General features: G+C 42.8%; 1 protein-coding gene across 1 annotated transcript; it reads left to right on the forward strand.

Annotated features, from left to right (window-relative positions):
• Positions 1-391: 391 nt before the first annotated feature.
• LOC133928257 (ABC transporter D family member 1-like) lies at positions 392-13,687 on the forward strand. Its single transcript, XM_062374504.1, has 26 exons — positions 392-552; positions 685-845; positions 953-1,241; positions 1,637-1,861; positions 2,598-2,795; positions 2,881-3,335; positions 4,147-4,285; positions 4,366-4,444; positions 5,708-5,946; positions 6,050-6,354; positions 6,439-6,544; positions 6,635-6,799; positions 7,114-7,213; positions 7,298-7,406; positions 8,141-8,231; positions 9,211-9,335; positions 9,434-9,583; positions 9,810-9,882; positions 10,625-10,805; positions 10,901-11,059; positions 11,905-12,051; positions 12,135-12,341; positions 12,502-12,656; positions 12,739-12,791; positions 12,883-12,961; positions 13,170-13,687. Exons 2-26 carry the CDS (start codon positions 784-786, stop codon positions 13,254-13,256), a joined length of 3,978 nt encoding a protein of 1,325 aa, XP_062230488.1. The 5' UTR covers positions 392-552; positions 685-783; the 3' UTR covers positions 13,257-13,687.
• The last annotated feature ends 8,397 nt before the right edge of the window (positions 13,688-22,084 follow it).

Below are 22,084 nucleotides of genomic sequence, written 5' to 3' on the forward strand. Positions count from 1 at the left end.
CTTTACGACTGGATTCTCAGGGTTATTCTTTTCGAGATAGAATTATCTCTTATTTCCTTTCATAATTCTATAGACTATCTTTAACCATATTTCCTTCATTTTGTTCCCTTGTCGATTCACTTTCTCTGTTCCCATTTTCTTTATTTTCTCTGTTCCTATTTTCTCTCATCTCTAACAGCTTTCCTTCGAGAGGAATCACGAAGAAAAATAAGAGATAATCCTGTCCTGAAAAGAATGATTCTGATAATCCTTTCGTGACGAGAATCGTGAAGGAAATCTGTTAGAACGCTGAAAAAAATAAAAATTTATTTATAATGAAAATATCACCTCGGAGAGAAAACTGTTGGAGCTAGTGTAAGTCAAGGGTCCTTTTCCCGATCGAGCAGGTTTCGGTCTCTCTCTGCCTGTCACTATCTCTCTTAAATCTCATCAACCATTCCCTTGCATTATTACTCACTCTTCCTCCTCTGCCTCGCGGCATCTACTGCTCCTCTCCCTCCCTCGTAGCCGCCGGGCGATCTCCCTTGTCCGGCCCCCTCCGCCGAGATTGAGGTAACCCTTCACCCTACACGCCGCTCTCCCCTCCAGTGCAGGAATCGCCCGATTCCGCCTCCCCTCCTGCCGGTGCCAGCCCATTTGGCCTAAAAAGTCTTCTTTTTTCTTGGACGTCCAATTCGGATGCAGCGATACTCCATGGAGACGGGAGGGACGCCTTGATTCCGCGCTCGTCTACCTGTTGTTGTCGTACGTAAGATCTCGGGGAGGCCATCGTGCGGCGGCGACATGCCGTCTCTGCAGCTGCTGCAGTTGACGGAGCGTGGACGGGGGCTTCTGGCTTCAAGGAGGTCTGGTTTGGTTAACTGCAAAGTTTGCTTTTTTTCCCACTCCCTTCCTCCCAATTCCGTTGTGAAATGCACTACTTATTTTCTCACCGTTTCGTGTGTGGAATCAGGAGGACTATTGCAGTTGTTTCCGGTGCGCTGCTTGCCGGTGGGGCTTTGGCTTATGCCCGGTCAAGCCAGAGCCAGCGGAGAAGGCGTTCGGAAGAGAATTATGGTAGAGACGCCTGTGCATTGGCCGCGAACGGGGAAGGGTCGAGTCAAAATGGTGCCGACGGTAGATTGGTTGGGACAAAGCAGAAAAAGTATGGGCTGAAATCTTTGCATTTCCTAGCTGCTATCCTGCTCAAGAAGATTGGCCCGAGTGGCACACGCTACCTTCTTGGCTTGATATTAACATCAGTAAGTTCTGCCATTTTCTGTTACTGGTGTACTTGTTTCAATTCTTGCTATTTTGGGGCTGTTCGCGCTCTGCAAGTGATTCCAGTATTGGTGCTATTCAACCTACTTTCTTAACAGAGGCAAGCAAATTAATGATTTCATGTGGACGAAGCAAGTTTGGGAAAATAAAAGCTAATGCAGTTTTCATATGTTTTGTTGGCGAATTTTGAATTGCCTAAAATAATTTATGTTGATCATTTAATAAAATGCTATTTCCATCACTGGGAACCTTGGTTTCTAGTTTTGAATTTTACCATCGTCTATGGTATGTCATACTACCTTCTGGAGTTTTAGATGGTATACAAAGCTTTACTAATAATCAAGAAACATTATTCTCAGCATCACTTTTTTTGCAGGTGCTGCGTACTGCTGTGGGGCATAGATTAGCAAAGGTTCAAGGCTATTTGTTTAAAGCAGCATTCCTTCGGCGTGTCCCAACATTTACACGCCTGATTATAGAAAATCTCATATTATGCTTCCTCCAATCCACAGTATATCAGACCTCAAAATACTTAACAGGGTCTTTAAGTTTGCGCTTCAAGAAAATTTTAACAGATCTCATCCATACTGATTACTTTGAGGTACATCTGTCTTACTCCCTCTCTGTACATATCTAACCCCATTTATTTATAAATGAAAAGGCACTGTGGGAAACTCCCCCCACAGTTTTGCGCAAAAAAGGTACATCTGTCTATCAATTTTTCTTCTGCGTTGGTTGATTTTATGTTTCTATTACACACATTCCTAAGTTTCTATCTATCAATGGACTGATATGGTTCTTGTTGGTATTATGTCGTAGATCACAATGACAAAAGACATAAAACTAGTGACCAGCTCAGAAAAGATTGCAACGATAAAACACTGTATCTGTCTATATAATAGAGAAAAGAAACTACCTAAAATGTAGAGGACCGGTTGCTAATCTCCTACAATTTAATAATATGAATTTCATTTATTCTAGCTGGCTTTATCATGCTGTTTGCCTGCAGATTTTTCTCTCTCCCTTTCTAGTGTCCTGATCTTTTTTATGCTAGTTGAGTTTTCTGACACTGTTTAATTTATATCATTCTGTTGGATATGGCATTAGTTACATTTTCCTGTAAGTTTATGAACTTTTTATATTTGATGTTGGTCTTAGCAATTAATTTTCTTTTTTGTTTTCCTCCATGGCTTATTATGAAAACGTAGTTGATTTAACTGGTGGATGCACTTTTAGTACACAGACTAGAGTCTGTTTTTGTCATTAAATTAATGCTTTTCTTTTTGAAATACAATCTTAACACTATATCTCCGCAATCTTGTTTGCTGTACGTCCAGAATATGGTTTACTACAAGATCTCACATGTGGATCATCGAATATCAAATCCAGAGCAAAGGATTGCTAGTGATATCCCAAAGTTCTCTTCTGAACTAAGTGAACTTGTACAGGATGATCTGGCTGCAGTTGCAGAAGGGCTAATATACACCTGGCGTCTCTGTTCTTATGCTAGTCCAAAATATGTATTCTGGATTATGGTAACTTTTTAATACAAAATTTTGGTAGTGATGTTTCATTTACTGGTTTATGATGCGATAATACCTCTATCAAAATCTCTTTCAGGCATATGTACTAGTCGCTGGTGGAGCAATTAAGAATTTCTCTCCTGCTTTTGGAAAGCTGAAATCCACGGAGCAGCAACTAGAAGGAGACTATCGTCAACTTCATTCACGATTAAGAACGCATGCTGAGAGTGTGGCATTTTATGGTGGTGAGAACAGAGAAGCATCTCATATTATGCAGCGGTTTGAGGCTCTTGTCGGGCACCTGAATCATGTGCGTCATGAAAACTGGTGGTTCGGCATGATTCAAGATTTCTTTCTGAAGTATTTTGGTGCCACTGTAGCGGTTGTCCTTATTATTGAACCTTTCTTCTCTGGCAACCTTAGACCTGATTCATCTACCATAGGAAGGGCTGAAATGTTGAGCAATCTTCGATATCACACAAGCGTGATCATATCACTATTTCAGTCCCTTGGAATCCTTTCTATCAGCTCAAGACGTTTAAATATTCTGAGGTACAGTCTTCCATCAATTTTGCAAATTGTTAACGCTACCCAATAGGTCAGATTCATTCTCGTTCTGTCTTGGTAGGTGACACTTCACTTGAAAAAATTAATGGACAGTGGCGCATGCCATCCAATTAAATCTGATTTTGTTTTGTGCACTTGCATCTGACAATCTGACACTTCATATTCTATCATTTCTCACAAATGCAGACTAACAAAATCTTTATGTCCCCCCTACGAAGACAATATCTTTACAGCTATCATCCACCATTTTTCATGTAGAAGGAAGAATCTCACTTTTGTTTTTATTATTTAATGGTTTAATATCGTTCGAAGCTGAAGATAATATGTGACCTTATGTAGTGCTTTGGTGGAATATAACTGGAAATTGTTAACTTCTTCTCCCTGATGTTATTGCCAACCTGTGTTTTTGGAAATTTTAAATTTCAGAGTTCTTTTCAAACTGTGCAACTTATGACATTACTTTTTGTTTGATTTGACCTGATGCATACTGTTGTTAGGACCCCTTTATATATTATAGTATACAAGAACTGGCAGGGCCATTAAAGTTTTTCACTCTAGTGTCCATCACATTTATGATATTTGAGTGCATTCCGTACTTTATTAATACAGCTCGAAAATGTGGATTTACATGCAAAACAAAGCACACAATTACTTTGATTTCTTTTGGGAAAACTTTGGTGGGGTCCTGTGATCCATTTGTGTTCCCGATGCATTTTCCGCTAATCTGCTGCCTTGTGTTTTGAACTTTGTGCTGCCATGATTGTGATGCCTATGGACTTTCGATGTAATTTCACAGTGGCTATGCAGACCGGATTCGTGAGTTACTGGATGTTTCACGTGAGCTGTCTGGGGTTCGTGATATATCGTTGAATCGCAATTCTTCTCCTGGAAATTATATCAGTGAAGCAAACCATATAGAGTTTTCTGGTGTTAAGGTAATAGCATGCTGGTTGGAGTATCATATTCATTTTTATTTGTTATATATTTTCAAGTTTCTGATATGAAGTGATTGCAGGTAGTCACACCTTCTGGGAATGTCTTGGTTGATGATTTGACTCTCCGGGTAGAAACGGGTTCTAATCTTTTGATCACTGGTAATCTTCTTCTATCGAATATTAGGTTGTGAACTTGGACTTGGAACTTGACCATTTCAATGCTTGATGTGATGAAACTTGAACCGGCATATAGTTCTCGCACACATGAGTTGATATGTGAATGTATTTAACTATGTATCCATAGCCTGATATGCATTTCTATTTCACATGTTGTAGACCAATTGTAATCATCTACAATATTTTGTGTACGTAGTAATGAAGTACAATATAACGTGAGATCAGAGTCTGTATATGCTAGCTTCTCTGTTGGGCGGAGCCAGGGCCCGTGCTGTGGGTGCTGCAGCATGAGTCCGGCCCAGTTTATCTCAGGTAAATCCATGTAATACTTAGGCCGAAAATACTAGAATTTGGCCCAATTTCAACTAGCCCAGCACCTGGTGGAAGACCTTCGTGGCTCCGCCCCTGTCTGTTTCTACTTTCTATATTTTACAAACTGTAAGCAATCTGTTGACAAGAAAAGTTAATTTACTTGTATTTTATAAGGGAAAAGCAGCTGCTTTTTTTTAAAAAAAAACTTTGTGTGGTATTTGCCTGGTCCCTGTCTGCCAAGACAGTGGTTGTAAGTGATCTTATCATGGTCTTAATCAGGATTTCATGTTTGCTATTTTCTTTCCGTTTTCTTTCTTTGGACTGCATTACAATATTCCCTTCACTATCTGTGGTCGTAGGACCTAAGTACAACATTGAAGACGAAAGGTTGTGATGTTGCATTAAGGAACTCACTGATTTCAAATTTCATATTGTAAGCCTTAGTTCCTGAAACAAGGTCATTTCCCTAAAAAAGGAAATAAAGTAAGAAGGTCAATTAAAATGACTGAACCACAGTGGACTAATACATTATTTCATAAGCTCCACAATTACAGTAATGAAAATAGCTTCCGTCCCAACATGCATTTATTTGTGACTCAGCTCAGCTACCAGAGTTAATGATGTAGCCGTATCTCATTGATAATTAAGCCCACCTGCTTGAAGGTTATGCTGAAATTTTCTGCATATGTTCTTGGATATTTTGTTGGATCTTATGGGTTTCATCTCTAGCCTACCCCAACTTGCCTGGGACAAAGGCTGCTGTTGTTGTTGTTGTTGTTGTTGTATGTTCTTGGATATTTTAGATTCTTATTTTGTATGTCTCGTTATGATCTCATACTCTTAGTGTGCATACATCTTTGCACAAAACGTCAGTTATGGAAAGCTTATGTTCCACTATGCTTTTACAGTTTTATCGTTTTACTCTTACTCCAGGTCCCAATGGTAGTGGAAAAAGCTCCCTTTTTCGGGTCCTTGGGGGTCTATGGCCACTGGTATCTGGCCACATTGTTAAACCTGGTGTTGGTTCGGATCTTAATAAGGAGATTTTTTATGTCCCACAAAGACCATACACAGCTGTTGGAACACTTCGTGAACAGCTAATCTATCCTCTTACAGCAGATCAGGAGATTGAACCACTTAGTTACGATGGCATGGTGGACCTTCTAAAGAATGTAATACTATTTGTCTTGATATTTACATTGATATCATGGCTCCTTGAGGTACAACTTCGAGTACATGAACCTGCTGGAATTTCTAACCATGCTCCTTTTACAGGTTGACCTGGAATACTTGCTCGAACGCTATCCTCTTGACAAGGAAGTTAACTGGGGCGACGAGTTATCCCTTGGTGAGCAACAAAGATTAGGAATGGCCAGATTATTCTACCATAAGCCAAAGTTTGCCATCCTTGATGAATGCACTAGTGCTGTGACAACTGACATGGAAGAACGATTTTGCAAAAAGGTTCGAGCTATGGGCACATCCTGCATAACAATATCTCATCGCCCAGCTTTAGTTGCATTTCATGATATTGTTTTGTCCTTGGATGGTGAAGGAGGTTGGGATGTTCAGCATAGAAGGTTAGAACCCCTGAAATAGTTTGTTGAGCGTTTGTTCTTCCACAATTAACTCACTAGATATTTAGTAACACTCCTAATTTGTAGGGATGACTCATCCTTTTCTACTGAAGAGTCTGACTTTTCATCATCAGAAACTGATCGTAAATCTGATGCACTTGCTGTTCAAAGGGCTTTTATGAGCAGGGCAAAGGTATATGATTCTGGTCTTCTGGATTTCTGTTCCATCATTGTTAACATCTAATCTTGCCCACGTTGCTGTTTTATGGGTTTCCCTTACCAGAGCAATGCTTCGTTGAGGTCCAAGGAACATTCGTACTCTACAGAGGTTATATCAACTTCCCCTAAGGTGGAAATAGAACATACAGTACGGACATCTCGGATCCCACATCTACGATGTTACCCAAGACCTCTGCCTCTCAGAGTAGCTGCAATGCGCAAAATACTAGTATGCTGTTCTCTTTTATGCTTCACATTTCTTCTTTAGATTTCTGTTCCTTGATAATCCAATTCAGCCATTACCTTAGAATTCGGATATCGTTGCTTGTTGGTACCAAGTTGCTCCTCTGTATGAACATAAGTATCTATAGAGGCTAGAATAACTATTCGAGTATACTAGTGCAATATAGACTCAGGATTTATTAGAAAAAAGGTTCTACACATAGATCTGACGAGGCATCTATAACTATCACCACATAACCTTATCTCTGACGTTAATATGCTCTGAAATTCTAATACTATTCTCATTTCATTGCTCTCCAGGTTCCTAAACTACTTGATAAACAAGGCGGGCAGTTGCTTGCTGTTGCTGTACTTGTTTTCTCTCGTACATGGATTTCAGATCGTATTGCTTCGTTGAATGGTTCTCCTTTTTTACTCTTCAATGTCTTCTATTGTTAGAAGATCTGCAAGTGAATTTCTCATATGATATATCCCATCTTGTCAGGGACAACTGTGAAGTTTGTCTTGGAACAGGATAAAGCTGCCTTTATTCGTTTGATTGGTGTCAGTATTCTACAAAGTGCTGCAAATTCCTTTGTGGCACCATCTCTTAGGTAATCCATGGTTGACTCAATTTATGAGATTTATCACTAGGTAATTGTTACGCATGGAGCCAATAGAACAGAACTTGGTGCAGCAGCCTGTGCACATGGCCGCAAGCACCAAGAGCCATAGCCTGCAAGGGCAGCCACATGGCAAGGCAGCATCACCTTAAGTAGGATTAGATGAGTGCAGCAATTTGTTAGTTGTTTGGATGCTTATCTCCTATCTTAATATTAGGAAGTTGCATTAGTTGGCATATGTCAGGATTTGGTATTATTAATTGCATGCACACCTCATTAATTTATTAGATGCATATCAGGTGGTTAGTTTCCATCTTATTGGGAGTCCTATGCCTATATACCATAGAAGTTCTCTAGTCTCTCCCTCTCTTCTCCAACCAACCTCAGAGCCTTGGTTGATGGCATGGGAACAGAGCTCCCGGCCAGCCTGCCAAGGGTGAGCGCCCTACCTTTGGTCCTTGGACCCATACCCAACTGTCCACATGACAACGATGATAAATAATCATTATATATTTCAGTTTTTTATGAAGCACATGCAACTTTCTGATAGGTAACTTGTCTAATATATTTTCATCAATTTTTCCCTAATACCATTATCATCAAAGTTTCTCTAGTGGCAATTGAAATGCATTTTTTTTGGGGCATGCAAGTTTAAGCTTGGGGGGATTTATCACTAATTCTGTACATGTTTGATTTCATGATCTTAATAACCTGTATCCTTACAGGACCCTTACTGCGAAACTTGCCCTTGGATGGCGAATTCGCATGACCAATCATTTGCTTCGATATTATTTGAAAAGAAATGCATTCTACAAGGTATATCCTCAAGAATAAACACATACTCGTTTCTTCTTACTGTCTGAAGAATGCTTTAACTTCCTTTGCTGGTTTATTAGTTGCATGTCATTGCTTCTCAATTTTCTAGTTATGGTATAAAAAAGACTCTGTAGGTGGTGTCATGCTGTTCTGATATTCATTTGAGTCATTTATGTATCTACACAGTCTTGTACTAGTGGAGAGTTGGAGACTTTGTTCAGTATGAAATGCTGGGGTTGTTGCCTTGTTGGACACTTAGGGCATGTTTGGATTATTGGTCTGCCCTTGCCGGCTTGCCCCTTCTTGTTTGGGTAAACTAGCCTATTTGAGTAATGGCAAGCCATCTGTTTGAAATATGGGCTTTTGATGGCAAGGTAACCTAGTGCTTGGACCTTTGCCTAAAACTTACTCAATATTGATGAGTATGCATTTAAGCCGGTTAAAGGTGCGCTTTAGTAGTTTGTAATACGGGTGCATCACTCTGCATGACAGAACAAGATGCTGGTGATTCTTATGTCCTTTTTTATTGATTCCAGTGCATTTATTGTTGTGTGAATATGAAGAAGCTAAGTGCTGGGAGATGGCCCATGCATCATGCTGTCTGTTGGCATGGCGGCATCTGTGGTTGCTGAAGGTGACAACGGCTTTAGGGTTGAGGTGGACAGAAATAACGAGCCTCGAGAAAGTTGTCCGACACTTCTAGGAGCAAAGAAGACTTTTTTTTGTTATTGCCCACTAATATTCATAGTGGACAGTTTCTAATAGGCATGAAGTGTTGTCTTTAGACTTTATCACTTTCATGAGGTTTGGACAATGTTTTGATGGTCGAATGATATTTCAGTGCTTTTTCTAAGTATGTGTATGTGCCTTGTGTTCTGTTGTTGTTTTGGGGGACGTGAGTTTAGGAATAAGATTGCATATTGCAAGAGGTAATACTGTGGGTTTGACCAAAGCTAAGTTATCCTAGTATCTGTTTCAGGTGTTCAACATGTCAGGTAAAAGTATTGATGCAGACCAAAGATTGACAATTGATGTAGACAAGTTGGCCACTGACCTTGCTGGCTTAGTTACCGGAATGGTAAAGCCACTAGTTGACATTCTTTGGTAAGTTATCCTTAGTATCTACTGCTAACCATCTCCTTGTTTTTTTTTTTGGTTAGTACCATGTAATTCGTTGTGATAATGCCAGTTGAATTCACCAGGTTTACATGGAGAATGAAGCTCTTGTCTGGACGACGAGGAGTTGCTATACTGTATGCTTACATGTTACTGGGTTTGGGCTTTCTGAGAGCTGTATCCCCTGACTTTGGTCGTCTCTCAGGCCAAGAACAAGAACTTGAAGGAACATTCAGGTAAATACTGCATACTTTGTTGTGTCTTGGCAGAGCAGACTTTCGTGCTGTTTAAAAAAAACTCGACTAGGGGGAGAGACGTCCACCTTAGCATTAATATGTAGAGGGTGAGAATTGAACCCTGGTTGGCTGAGTGACAACCACCTCTACTAGCCAATGTACCTCAGGGAGATTCTCCGTGCTGTTTAAAGAATCTCAAGTGTTAACCTGGTGAACATTGTACAAGGTTCATGCACTCAAGACTGCGGACACATGCTGAATCAATTGCTTTCTTTGGTGGTGGTTCAAGAGAAAAAACAGTGAGTTCCTTTACACTAGATGGGTGATGCTCAGAATTCATAAACGTGTTAATACTGCCTGTTCATTACATTCTGGGTTGATTACTTTAATCTCAATTGTAAAGTGCATTGTTGAAAGGTGGCTGCATATTTTACTTAAGAACTCTACATTCTCCCTTCGATCTATGAATAATTAGCTTCTTGAGATCACATCATCTTGTTTAACTTATCCTTATTATAGATAATGACAAATAATTCCTTACTGCTTAATTGTATTTACTCTGTATTATTTAGTTCTGCCTGAAGTAGTTTGCTTTCTATAGCCTTGTCGCACCTTCCTAGGGGAGTTGGTGTTTGCCAAATTGTGTTATTCTCAAGAGTGGTGTCTAGGTGTCTGATAGTGATTCAACTTTTTCAACGTGTTAGATTTAAGTGTTTGTGCCTCTTACTACCCAGAGATGCCATATACGGATACTTGCGGTTTCGTTTTCTTTTCTTGATGCTTCTATATAGCACTCTTAAGCAGAGACCCTTCAACAAATTATTCCTTTGTTATCCCCTAAAAAAATATTCCTTTGTTGTTTGTTTCTATAATTGTTCTTATGTTTCCTAATTGTATTTTTGGTTCCAATGTTCATGTTAAGTTTACAAATTCTAATTGATCAGGGATGTTTTTGTTGTTTCCAGTAACTTCTGCTGCCCTTATTTTGTTAGAGACATGAACTTAACCTTTCTGCTTATTATTTTTCTTCTCATATGTCAGATGGTTGAGGCTAAATTCATGAAGTTACTTAACCACTCAAAGATTATGTTGAGAAAACAGTGGCTGTATGGTATTGTGGATGATTTTGTGACAAAACAACTTCCTCACAATGTGACATGGGGTCTGAGTTTGTTATATGCTCTGGAGCACAAGGGAGACAGAGCTTTGACTTCAACTCAAGGTTACTAATCATCAGAACTCTTCCATTGTCCAAATTAAACAATTATTCATCTTGAACATCCCAAAATGTGCATTTTCCTTTGGTTTGTGAAACAGGAGAGCTAGCACATGCTCTGCGGTTCTTGGCTTCAGTGGTGTCCCAGAGTTTCATAGCCTTTGGTGACATTCTTGAGTTACATAAAAAATTCCTCGAACTCTCTGGTGGGATTAACCGGACCTTTGAGCTTGAGGAGTTTTTACGTGCCGCTCAGAGGAGTAAGTTCAGTTGGTTAGGACTTTATTAGCATGACAATTATGTTAAAATTTATCGGAAGTTTCTATATTTTTTCAGTGATGCAATAATATAGTCGGTTCCAGTCATGCATAATATAGTAGGGTAACACTAAACATAATATATTAGGGTATTAATAATTTTGTTGTTTGTTGTTGACCTGTTGGCTTTCATCATTTTTGTTCTACAAAATCTATTGACATTTTTGTACATCATGTTTGGCATGTGCGGACATGCTGATAGCACGATGACACGACCGTCCGTTGAGACGGCGCCCACCCTGGCTCGAACCCGGGTGCCGCATGGTCGTGTGCCCACCTCCTGTGTTACGGTGCGGACTAGTCCCGGGCTGCCTCGAAACAGCGCCGGTGAGGTTCCCACCCCGGCCAGGTTCGGTGGGCCCCGATCTTTAAAGCTCATTCAGGGGGGGGGGGGGGCATCTTTCCCCTCTGATCGAGTTTTTTATGTTTGGCATGTTATGATAGAGCTTTGGCATTTCCCAGGAGTTTGCCACGTGAAATTTAGAAGACAGTATTCTCAATAGCAATGCTTGCCTTTCCATCATGCCAAATTTAGTAGTAATGCTACGCATCAGTGGGCTGAAAATTGTACAGAGTTCTTAAGGTTTGTCAACAGTTGTATGTTTTCATTTGTGTCAAGAGTTGGCAGAAAAATTAAAAATCTTTTTATAATTTGGTTGAGTTGCAGTTTTGTGTTCATAATGTTCTCACTAAGTTGATGATATGATCATTAGTTAAGTTTTTCATTCTGTTTCTTCAGTTTTTCACACTACCAATTAAGCATGCCTTTCAAATTGTTGTTTCCCTAGATACTGTGGTGTCTTCCAATGCCATTAGTGCAGCCTCAGAAGAAATTATTTCATTTCATGAAGTGGATATTGTAACGCCATCACAGAAGCTATTGGCTAGCAAGCTGTCATGCAACGTGGTACAAGGGAAAAGCCTTCTTCTGACTGGTATGTAATCCTTCTCTAGGTGACCTTTATTCATCATTTGTAGTGAACTTATGTAAACATTTTTTTACCTTGGTTTTCTGAAGGCCCCAATGGTTGCGGAAAGAGTTCTATTTTTAGAGTCCTCAGAGATTTGTGGCCCACCTTCTCTGGGAGAGTTACCAAACCCTCTGAAGGGATGTTTCATGTTCCTCAGCGTCAATATACCTGCCTGGGTACTCTGCGGGATCAAATCATATACCCTCTCTCAAGGAAGGAAGCGGAGGAAAAAATTCTTTCATTACACAAAGCTGGTAGGCATCACTTGCTTTTTAAAATATCTGCCTATTGAATTAATAAGAATTGGGTGTTTGCACTCTATATTATAACTATCTAGGAGGTTACCTGTCAAAAGGAAGATTTATATTATTTTGTTGCTTGTCCTGGTAATTTGGAAACTCAATGCTGATGTAGGTAACAAATCTAGCGCTTCTGTCCTGCTGGATGATCACCTGAAGACAATTCTAGAGGATGTTCGGTTGGTCTATCTTCTAGAAAGAGAAGGGTGGGATTCTACTCCGAACTGGGAAGATGTTTTATCGTTAGGAGAACAACAGAGGCTTGGGATGGTCAGTGTTAACTGGAAAACCATTTTCTTTTGTTCCTTTTCATTTTGTATCATTTTGAGTTAATTGATATCTGTTTTCTTAGGCCCGTTTGTTTTTCCACCACCCTAAATTTGGTATCCTTGACGAGTGCACCAAGTACGCATTTTGTCACAATACTCTTTTGACTTTTTCCATATTCCGTTGCTGATCAATTATTTTGGGTCCTAAAATTTATACATCATTGCAGTGCAACAAGTGTTGATGTTGAAGAGCATTTGTACAGGATAGCAACTAACATGGGCATAACTGTGATTACTTCCTCACAAGTAAGTGTTCTCATAGTCTCTGCGATAACATACAATTTCTGATGCAATCACTGTTTCGTTCCCAGTGAACCGTTTTTTTAAAAGAAAAGAAAAAGAAAAAAGACGCTGAACTGTTCTTTGTTTTCAATCTATCAACCATCATCCAAAATTGATAACTTACTCTTGGAAATGAATTTGGAGTGTTGCTGAAACCTCTCCCTGTTTACAGAGGCCCGCTCTTTTACCCTTCCATTCCTTGGAGCTGAAGCTCATCGACGGCGAAGGGAACTGGGAGCTGTGTGCGATCCAGCAGTGATTGATGCCACCGGTTAGGGTATCATGGCATCAAACTCGCTGGCAGCTGCGTGTCCAAAAGCAAGCAGCCGTCGCATTGTGTATGGGAAATCGACAGATATTTTCTTGTCCGAAGCTTGAGGTAGAGGAAGGCATTTTTATTTTATATTAGTTTACACTGAACTGAAGGGGTGATTGTGAGACATGATATGTGGCAAGGTTTTAGAGGTGTTTCGGAGTTGTATACTGCAGTTCCAATAGGACGGTAGATCAGAACATTGTGAATTCCAACTTATGATTGATTACATTACATTACATGTATCACAGGCAACCTATTAATGTGGCCGCTGCTGTCAGGCCTGGTTGAAATGGAACAACTGCATGTAGAGAATGTATCTGTAAAAACGGCTGCATGTAAGTGACAAGTAATAATAATATTTTGTTAAAGTGTTCTGTGAACTTTCTTTGCTTGGTTTATTTGTGAGTGGAAATATGTGGAGTATTTGCGTCTGCACATGAAATTTTGGTCGCGGTCGAGAATCAAGATCTCCTCCCCGAATTGTGGCTGCTGTCAGGTATGGAATTGGGCCACACACCCAATAGAACAAGCAAGCGACGACGATGGGGAAGGTGGAGGGATGCTTCGCTTCAAGGTGAAATCCAAGTCCTTTCCTTTGGTGAAGCCACAATGCAAGAACCCAACAAGGATAGATGGAGATTCTTCCAAGATAAAAGCTGCACATAACATATAAATCAGCTAAAAGATTTCTATGTTTGGCCTGTGGATACTGAAATCATTTCAGGCAACAAATATGGTTGTCCAGAACTTGCATTCTGGGTCAGATAGTCAGTTGGAGTTCCCAGCTTGGATTTCTATTATTCATCGTGTTAATTTTGGTCAATCTTATTTTAGATTAGATCAGTGAGCCTGATATGGTAACTCTAGACCCTCAATTTATCAAGTGTTCACGAGTTATAGCATGTCAGACCATTCAAAATAATATTTTTTTGCCTTGACTTGACCGGTTGGGACCGCTCTAAGGACAGACCAATACACATGACATATGTTGAGCCAGGAATCAATCTTAATATATGAAGATTTCAGAAATGATAACATAACACAATGTCATTAACCTAGCGTAAAAAATCGTTATTACAAAGGGGACCTTCAAGGGTTAAAAAGCAAATAAACACCATAGCTAGCGCAATTTTCTTATTCCACATCATCAACAGGCAGTCAATGCAGAGCACCACTGTCGGAGGATGAACTCCTGTCGCAGGGATCCCGAGAGACCCAATTTTAAAGATTCGGCCGGGGGGATGATCCTGAACGAGCTCGTCGGGGAAATAAATGGAAACGGAAAGAAATGCAACGGCCGGTGGTGGGGGATGATCGACCTAGTGCAAAAAAGAGATAAATGCACCGGGGTTTAGACAGGTTCGGGCCGCACGGGGGCGTAATACCCTACTCCTGTGTGAGTGCAATATCTTTCCTTGAAGGGAATTCTTCAAGGATGTATCTGGTTACAAGGGTGTATTGTCTACAGAGAGCTTGAGGCTTCCGTGCTCTAGCTCTGCTCGAGCTTGCTTGTGATGTTCTTCGTCTCTTGTGGTCTCTTTTCTTGATCTCGTCTTGTCTGGCTTAGTTGTTTCTTGGCTTAGCTGCCTTCATGTGTTCTCCATCCTTTCCTTTTATACACACGTCGACCTCGGCTTACCCCAAATGGGAAAGAGGGGGCGCGAGTGCCAAGGCGCCACGGAGAAAGGCGTCATCATTCCGTCTCGGCGAAGTGACAGGGGCGGTGGAAAAATGCGGCGCGCATCCGACCACCCGCCACTGTGGACGTCCTCCGGCGCCATTGAGAGGGCCCACCGGGCGGCCATAGAGGCGCCCGATGCGCCCACCCTGTCTTGTTCTTCTGTCAGGGCAGGGTGACAGGCGGAACGCTTTGATCCTGGCAACGTTATCCCGAGGTACCCCGGATGATACGGGACGGGACCCGTGCAATTAATGGACCCACGCCCCCCTGCCAAAGCATGGCAGGGACTGACACCATGGCATGGGCAGCTGAGAATGTCAGGATGTCAGGCCGCGCGTGCCCATTAAATGCGGCATTGGACCTTTGACTGGCTGACACCCCGCCGACGGGTTCCTTCGGGTCGTCGGGGCGTCAGGCGATCTTGCGCGAACCTTCGGGGAACCGAGTGCTCGGGGGCTGCCACGTGTAGCCCCGAGCACTCCTGTAGGACCCTTCGGGGAATCGAGTGCTCGGGGGCTGCCACGTGCAGCCCCGAGCACTCTCTCCCGAGCACTTCTGTAGGACCTTCGGGGAACCGAGTCCTCGGGGGCTGCCACGTGCAGCCCCGAGCACTCTCTCCCGAGCACTTCTGTAGGACCTCTCGGGGAACCGAGTCCTCGGGGACTGCCACGTGCAGCCCCGAGCACTCTCTCCCGAGCACTTGGTTGTTCGGCCCATCGGGGGACTATGGTACTTGGGAGCGAGGGGGAACCCTTCCGAGCACTTTCTTCCCGGTACTTGGACTCTGTGGGTCATCGGGGAACTGGGGTGCTCGGGAACCAGAGGCTGTGGCCCCGAGCACCTTCTCCCGGAACTTAGATTTTCCTCATCCTGCAGGGGGGGGGGGGAACCTCGCGGGATGGTGACACGTGACGGACGACCGGCCTGGTCTCGGGACTCAGGGACCCCTGGTTCCCGATACACCGACAACCACCTTAGAATTCTCCTTTCTCAGAGTAATCCTCAGAGTCTTCCCCAATTTAGCATTATGGTTATAACAAGTGTGACTGCATCTGTACTCCGCAAGTTGTGATAAACGAATGAAATGAAAGCATTCGCAGTAATAAGACTTATAGGGGTTTGTTTGCATAAAGGCATAATTTAACAAAAACATTTAATAAAAGTGAAAGTAAATAAAGTCACCTCAAGAATTAAACATCTTGACATAAACCACCTCAACCGAAGTTGACCACCTCAAACATGGTTCCTGCAACCATGAACGAACCACCAACCCAAAGTTGACCACCTCAGCTACTACCAGTGTAGTCTAATCATGTATGACATTCCTTGCCGCTTATAACCGTGAGCACGGCTAATTAATCAATTTTACATTTTGCAGAGGTTGTATATTTTACCCATAAGTTATGATTTTTTGTCTTGCCTATGTCAGCTAAACACTTACACACTTTCGAAGTGTGCGACTATAAAAAACACTACAAGACCTTTACGAAGTCTTTCTCGACAAGTGTTTACTCACTAAGTTTCACTGTCGAGTGAATAATACCTCAACAATAGAAGCCCCCTCTTGCATAATACGGAACTAGGAAAAAAATTATCTTCATTCCCCATTCCACCATCTGGTCTACACTATGTTAAGATAAAACTACTTAGTTAGCCATATAGCTGGATGAAAAGCTCGAAGCTCATGAGCTAGCTCAGCTCATGTTTGGTTCGGCCCGTTCCAAAATTTAACGAGTCGAGTTAGAGTTTTAGCTTGTTTAGATAACGAGCCAGCTCGCGAGTAGCTCGCGAGCCAAACGAGCCAGGGATATCATTTGCATCATATCACTCCCTTTTATTGTGGCCACCGGTTTGCTTATTGGTCATCTTCATCTTTGATGGAGAGGCTCCTCGCCAGCCTACTTGACTTTCTATTAGTCAGCTCCTCGTTACGATACAACTCTTATCTTTTTTCTTCTCCCATCGATCATTCATTTAGGCTTTGCATGTATAGATAGATATGTGGGGAATGTTGTTTCATATATATTTTTAGAGGAATGTTTTATTCTAGTAGCAAAACATATATATGTTGATCTATCTGCTGTTGTGTTGCATGTGGATCTGAAAAACATTAAGAAGAGATTCAACTTACAGCAATTATACATCTGATTAAACCATGCAAAGAAGTACTATACTTGTAGATATCATTGATATTGTTATATGATTTTATCGATGCATTTTTCAGTGGATGTTTATATTCTTTTCATCCTATTAACAAGCTGCTCCCTTAAAAAAAAAGTAATAAGCTTCTCGCAAGCCAAACGAGCTGAGCCAAGCTGGCTTTTCTGCTCGTTATATTAAACGAGCCAAACGAGCCGAGTCCAAACGAGCCGAGCTGGCTCGTTATCCAACCCCTAGGTGCAGCCATTGGAAGAGCATCAATTACTCTTAATTTTTTAGAGGGAAACTATTCTGTCATAATAATCATATCCATCACATATAAAATATGAAAGTGGTATGACAGTAATATAAAAACATCACAAATAATCAGATTAATTATGACATAGTATGACCCTTCCCATGGTGATCTCCATCGCCAAGCTTCATATCATTATAGCCATCATGCCCGAAGGTTCCATGATCATATATTAAGCTACTACACCTAATAGCTAGCAATGAATTACATGATAATATCAAGCATCACATGTCAACATGCAAGCCGTTACAATAACATGACAGCTGTCGGAGGATGAACTCCTGTCGCAGGGATCCCGAGAGACCCCTTTTTAAAGATTCGGCCGGGGGATGATCCTGAACGAGCTCGTCGGGGAAATAAATGGGAACGGAAATAAATGCAGCGGCTGGTGGTAGGGGAAGATCGACCTAGTGCAAAAAAGATAGATGCACCGGGGTTTAGACAGGTTCGGGCCGCACGGGGGCGTAACACCCTACTCCTGTGTGAGCGCTATATCTTTCCTTGAAGGGAATTCTTCAAGGATGTATCTGGTTACAAGGGTGTGCTGTCTACAGAGAGCTTGAGGCTCCCGTGTCCTAGCTCTGCTCGAGCTTGTCTGCGATGTTCTTGTTCTATCGTGTTCGTCGCGCTTCTTCTATGTCTCCTGTTTATGCTGTCTCGTCTGATCTGGCGTGGCTTCTAATCTCGAATCATCAACTGGGGGTTTTTCTGTTGTCTGGCGTGCTCTTTATGTGTTCTCCATCCTTTCCTTTTATAGGCGCGCCGACCTCGACTTATCCTGAATGGGAAAGAGGGGGCGCGAGTGCCAAGGTGCCACGGAGAAAGGTGCCATCATTCCGTCTTGGTGAAGTAACAGGGGCGGTGGAAAAATGCGGTGTGCATCCGACCACCCGCCACTGTGGATGTCCTCCGGCGCCATTAAGAGGGCCCACCGGGCAGCCATAGAGGTGCCCGGTGCGCCCACCCTGTCTTGTTCTTCTGCTAGGGCAGGGTGGCAGGCGGAGCGCTTCGATTCTGGCAACGTTATCCTGAGGCACCCGGATGAAACGGGACGGGACCCGTGCATTTAATGGACCCACGCCCCCTGCCAAAGCATGGCAGGGTCTGACACTAGGGCGTGGGCAGCTGAGAATGTCAGGATGTCAGGATGTCAGGCCGCGCGTGACTATTGAATGCGGTATTGGACCTTTGACTGGCTGACACCCCGCCGATGGGACCCTTCGGGTCGTCGGGCGATCTTGCGTGAACCTTCGGGGAACCAGACGCTCGAGGGCTGCCACGTGCAGCCCCGAGCACCCTCTCCCAAGTACTTCGGTGAGACCTTCGGGGAACCGAGTCCTCGGGGGCTGCCACGTGCAGCCCTGAGCACTCTCTCCCGAGCACTTCGGTGAGACCTTCGGGGAACCGAGTCCTCGGGGGCTGCCACGTGCAGCCCCGAGCACTCTCTCCCGAGCACTTCGGTAAGACCTTCGGGGAACCGAGTCCTCGGGGGCTGCCACGTGCAGCCCCGAGCACTCTCTCCCGAGCACTTTCTTCCCGGTACTTGGACTCTGCGGGTCATCGGGGAACTGGGGTGCTCGGGAACCAGAGGCTGCGGCCCCGAGCACCTTCTCCCGGAACTTAGTTTCTTCTCATCCTGCAGGGTGGACCTCGCGGGATGGTGACACGTGGCGGACGGCCGGCCTGGTCTCGGGACTCAGGGACCCCTGGTTCCTGATACACCGACAACAGCCTTATACTGCAATTAACCATGACACGTAGGCCACGAAATTACATACATGCATCACATACATAATAAGGCCATACCAGTCGCATCATTCTCTGCCAAAAAAAAAAGTTAAGCGTAGAATAGAATTCTAATGTTGCTATGTGAACATGTTATTATAACAATCTACGTGTGTACGCTACGCAATGGCGGTCAATCGCTATGAAAATCTCATTGGATTGATCATATCAAGCTGATTCTGAGTCATTCACAATGCATCAAGCCTCACTAGATCAATCATACTGATCATCGCGTGAGATTTTCTAGAAACGACTACAACACACACAACATCGATTTGTTGTTCTTTCAGCCATGTAGCGGCGCATGTTTTTAGCTCTGATGGTAATTTCAGCCGGTAGGGGCAAGTCACACGCGTGGCCACATGGGAGAGGGAGCTAATCTTATGGTCATATGGTTCCGTCAATTCACACCTCATCCAATCTCTATTACATCAAACCATGCATCACCCAATTCATCACATAAACTGATCATAAGAACACCAATAGATTCAATCTATTACTATAACATATCAACTATATATGACTGATCCAGATAAAATCTACGCATGTAGGTTCTGATACCATTGTTGAAGAACGGGTAGGCTACGCTAGGGCAAATTAAATTTCTCTACCGCGTTCAACCAGAAAACCATACGAGTAGGCGATCATGGATCGTTACCGCTAGATGCGCAGTGCAGCAGAAGAAGAGTCATGCATGTCCACGAAGAAGTAGTCGATCACGTTGACCACCTCGTCGGCCATGAAGATGAAGTAATCGATCTCACCGTAGTGTCTTTGTCACCGATCAACACCGCAGCAACTGCAGTAGTGCCTCCACGGTATCCACACTTACAGGGATGAAACGCCGTACACCGGTGTGCTAACGTTGCGCCCGGCTAGGGTTTTGTAGGGAGTTTGGGAAGATGTGACAGCTAGGATTTTTGGTGGTCGAATCAATTCGTGTGCCCACAACTCCTGCCTCCTCTTATATATAGTACACTAATGGTCATTTAATCACATTAAAGCCCATTATGACTCCAAACCCTAATGGACCTTTAATCATATTAAATCGCTATGAAGTTTTTTTGGGCAGTGGTCCTGGCCAAAGGAAATATTGACATTCGACCATTTGATGGCATGACGACACTTGGGGACGACATATAAAACTTCTCAAGCCATAGTCTTGTACTACCGCTTGTACTCGTAGGACGCGGAACCACCGAACATGTGGTCGATGGTACTCATCTAGCAGGAAAGACATCGGATCCGAGTTATCATCGCTATTGTTGGAGCTGGAGTCCCTGCTTTGGGTCGCGACCTAGGTCTTCATTCCCTTGGCAACTTTCTCGATCTCCACGTTGACCATCTTATTTCACAGGCGACACTCATGGAGGCCATGGTTGTCAGTCTGATGAATGTCGCACCAAGGCCTACTGTCATGTTCACTGGAGCCTAGTGTAAAGCTCTTCCCCCAGGATGAACCGAAGCACTTGTCGGGATGGGTGTCGACCAAATCTACAAAAACTTCATCAACTTTGGTTTTCTTACCCTTATCTCCCTTTGTGTTCTTCTTACGCTTGCTCCTAACCATGTCACTGTTGAGCCCGATCTGAGGGCGCTTGATGCTTGGGCCTTCTCCTTGACGAAGACAAATGCCTCTTCGGCTTTGGTAGACATATCGACAATCTTCATGAGTTCTTTGATCATCTTGGGTTCCTTCTTAGTAATGTCTTCAACACATCGCCAGCTTTTGACCCCCTGAGTGAACGCTTGGATGATGTCGTAGTCACTGATCTTGGGGATGGTGTTCTGGGTGTTGCTGAAGTGATGCACGAATTCGCGCAGGATTTCTTTCTCCATCTACTTGTAATGGTAGAGATCATTTTTTTGTGCCGAGGCTGGCGTACGTTGTAGGACCAAAAATGGCGACTAGAGGGGGGTGAATAGGCGCCTTACCATATCTTTTGAATCAGATGGCCTTCTCCTTTGCTTCACCCAATGCACCTAAAAAACTCAAACGGAAGCAAAATCTAGAGAGAAACAAGTTACAATCAAGAACATAGAGGAAATCATAACTCTCATGGTTGTATGTGAACTCTAGGTTTCAATAAAACTCAATCCATGAGTCATCGCCATAAAAAGGTTGCAACTTGATAAAAGAAACATTTCGATCCAAAGAGGTGATCACTGGAAGAAATAACTCTTTAAACTAATGATCTAGAGGCAAGAGAATTCAAGACCAACTTATATATATTTTGTATGTGAATTTTATGCCTTTAGCAATAAGAAGAACAACTTCCTAAGGTGAAATTTTTTTAGCACAACAACCGAAACAAAATTCCAACCGAAAAGGAAGAAACTCGCAACAAAGCAAGGGAACCAATCGACGAAGATTAGAAGGAGATGAACAAACGTATCGGAAGAAACAATCTCTTCATTTCTTGCGAAGGGCAACCCTCTTTTCGGTGGATTATAAGATATTTTCCTCAGAAAAAGCTCTCACCTATTACAAAGGCTAAGCTCTCCTTTCCTCTGCTATAAAACCTAGCACTCAAGGCTCAATTGGCTGGCTCACCTCTCCCACACAGCTCTACTCCTCTATTTATTGGCCTAGAAAGGTAACTTAGCTCTTAAGTTTTCTTGTTCCAAAAATACCTCTTTTCCAATGGTCTTCTATCTACCACCGGGGTATTTTGGTCTATTTTTTGCTCCATTAATCAAACGATCATGGCTTCTTCATAACTTAGCTTTGCCTCAAGACAAGTTTTACGGTGATGCCACATGCACTCCATTCGTCCATGGTTTTAAGGCGAAACCGCGAAACCGCCTTGCACGTCGAGACTCACTGCCACTTGTTTAAGCCTTAAGCAA

This window comes from Phragmites australis, chromosome 9 (assembly GCF_958298935.1).
Source record: "Phragmites australis chromosome 9, lpPhrAust1.1, whole genome shotgun sequence".
In the NCBI taxonomy this organism is placed as follows: Eukaryota; Viridiplantae; Streptophyta; class Magnoliopsida; order Poales; family Poaceae; genus Phragmites; species Phragmites australis.

Bases quoted from the DNA above. Each gene is read 5' to 3' on its own strand.
- LOC133928257 (XM_062374504.1), top strand. From the start codon at position 784: ATGCCGTCTCTGCAGCTGCTGCAGTTGACGGAGCGTGGACGGGGGCTT. The intron at 7,214-7,297 runs GTTCTCCTTTTT...CCATCTTGTCAG, and splicing joins TCGTATTGCTTCGTTGAATG to GGACAACTGTGAAGTTTGTC. The intron at 9,584-9,809 runs GTAAATACTGCA...ACATTGTACAAG, and splicing joins GAACTTGAAGGAACATTCAG to GTTCATGCACTCAAGACTGC.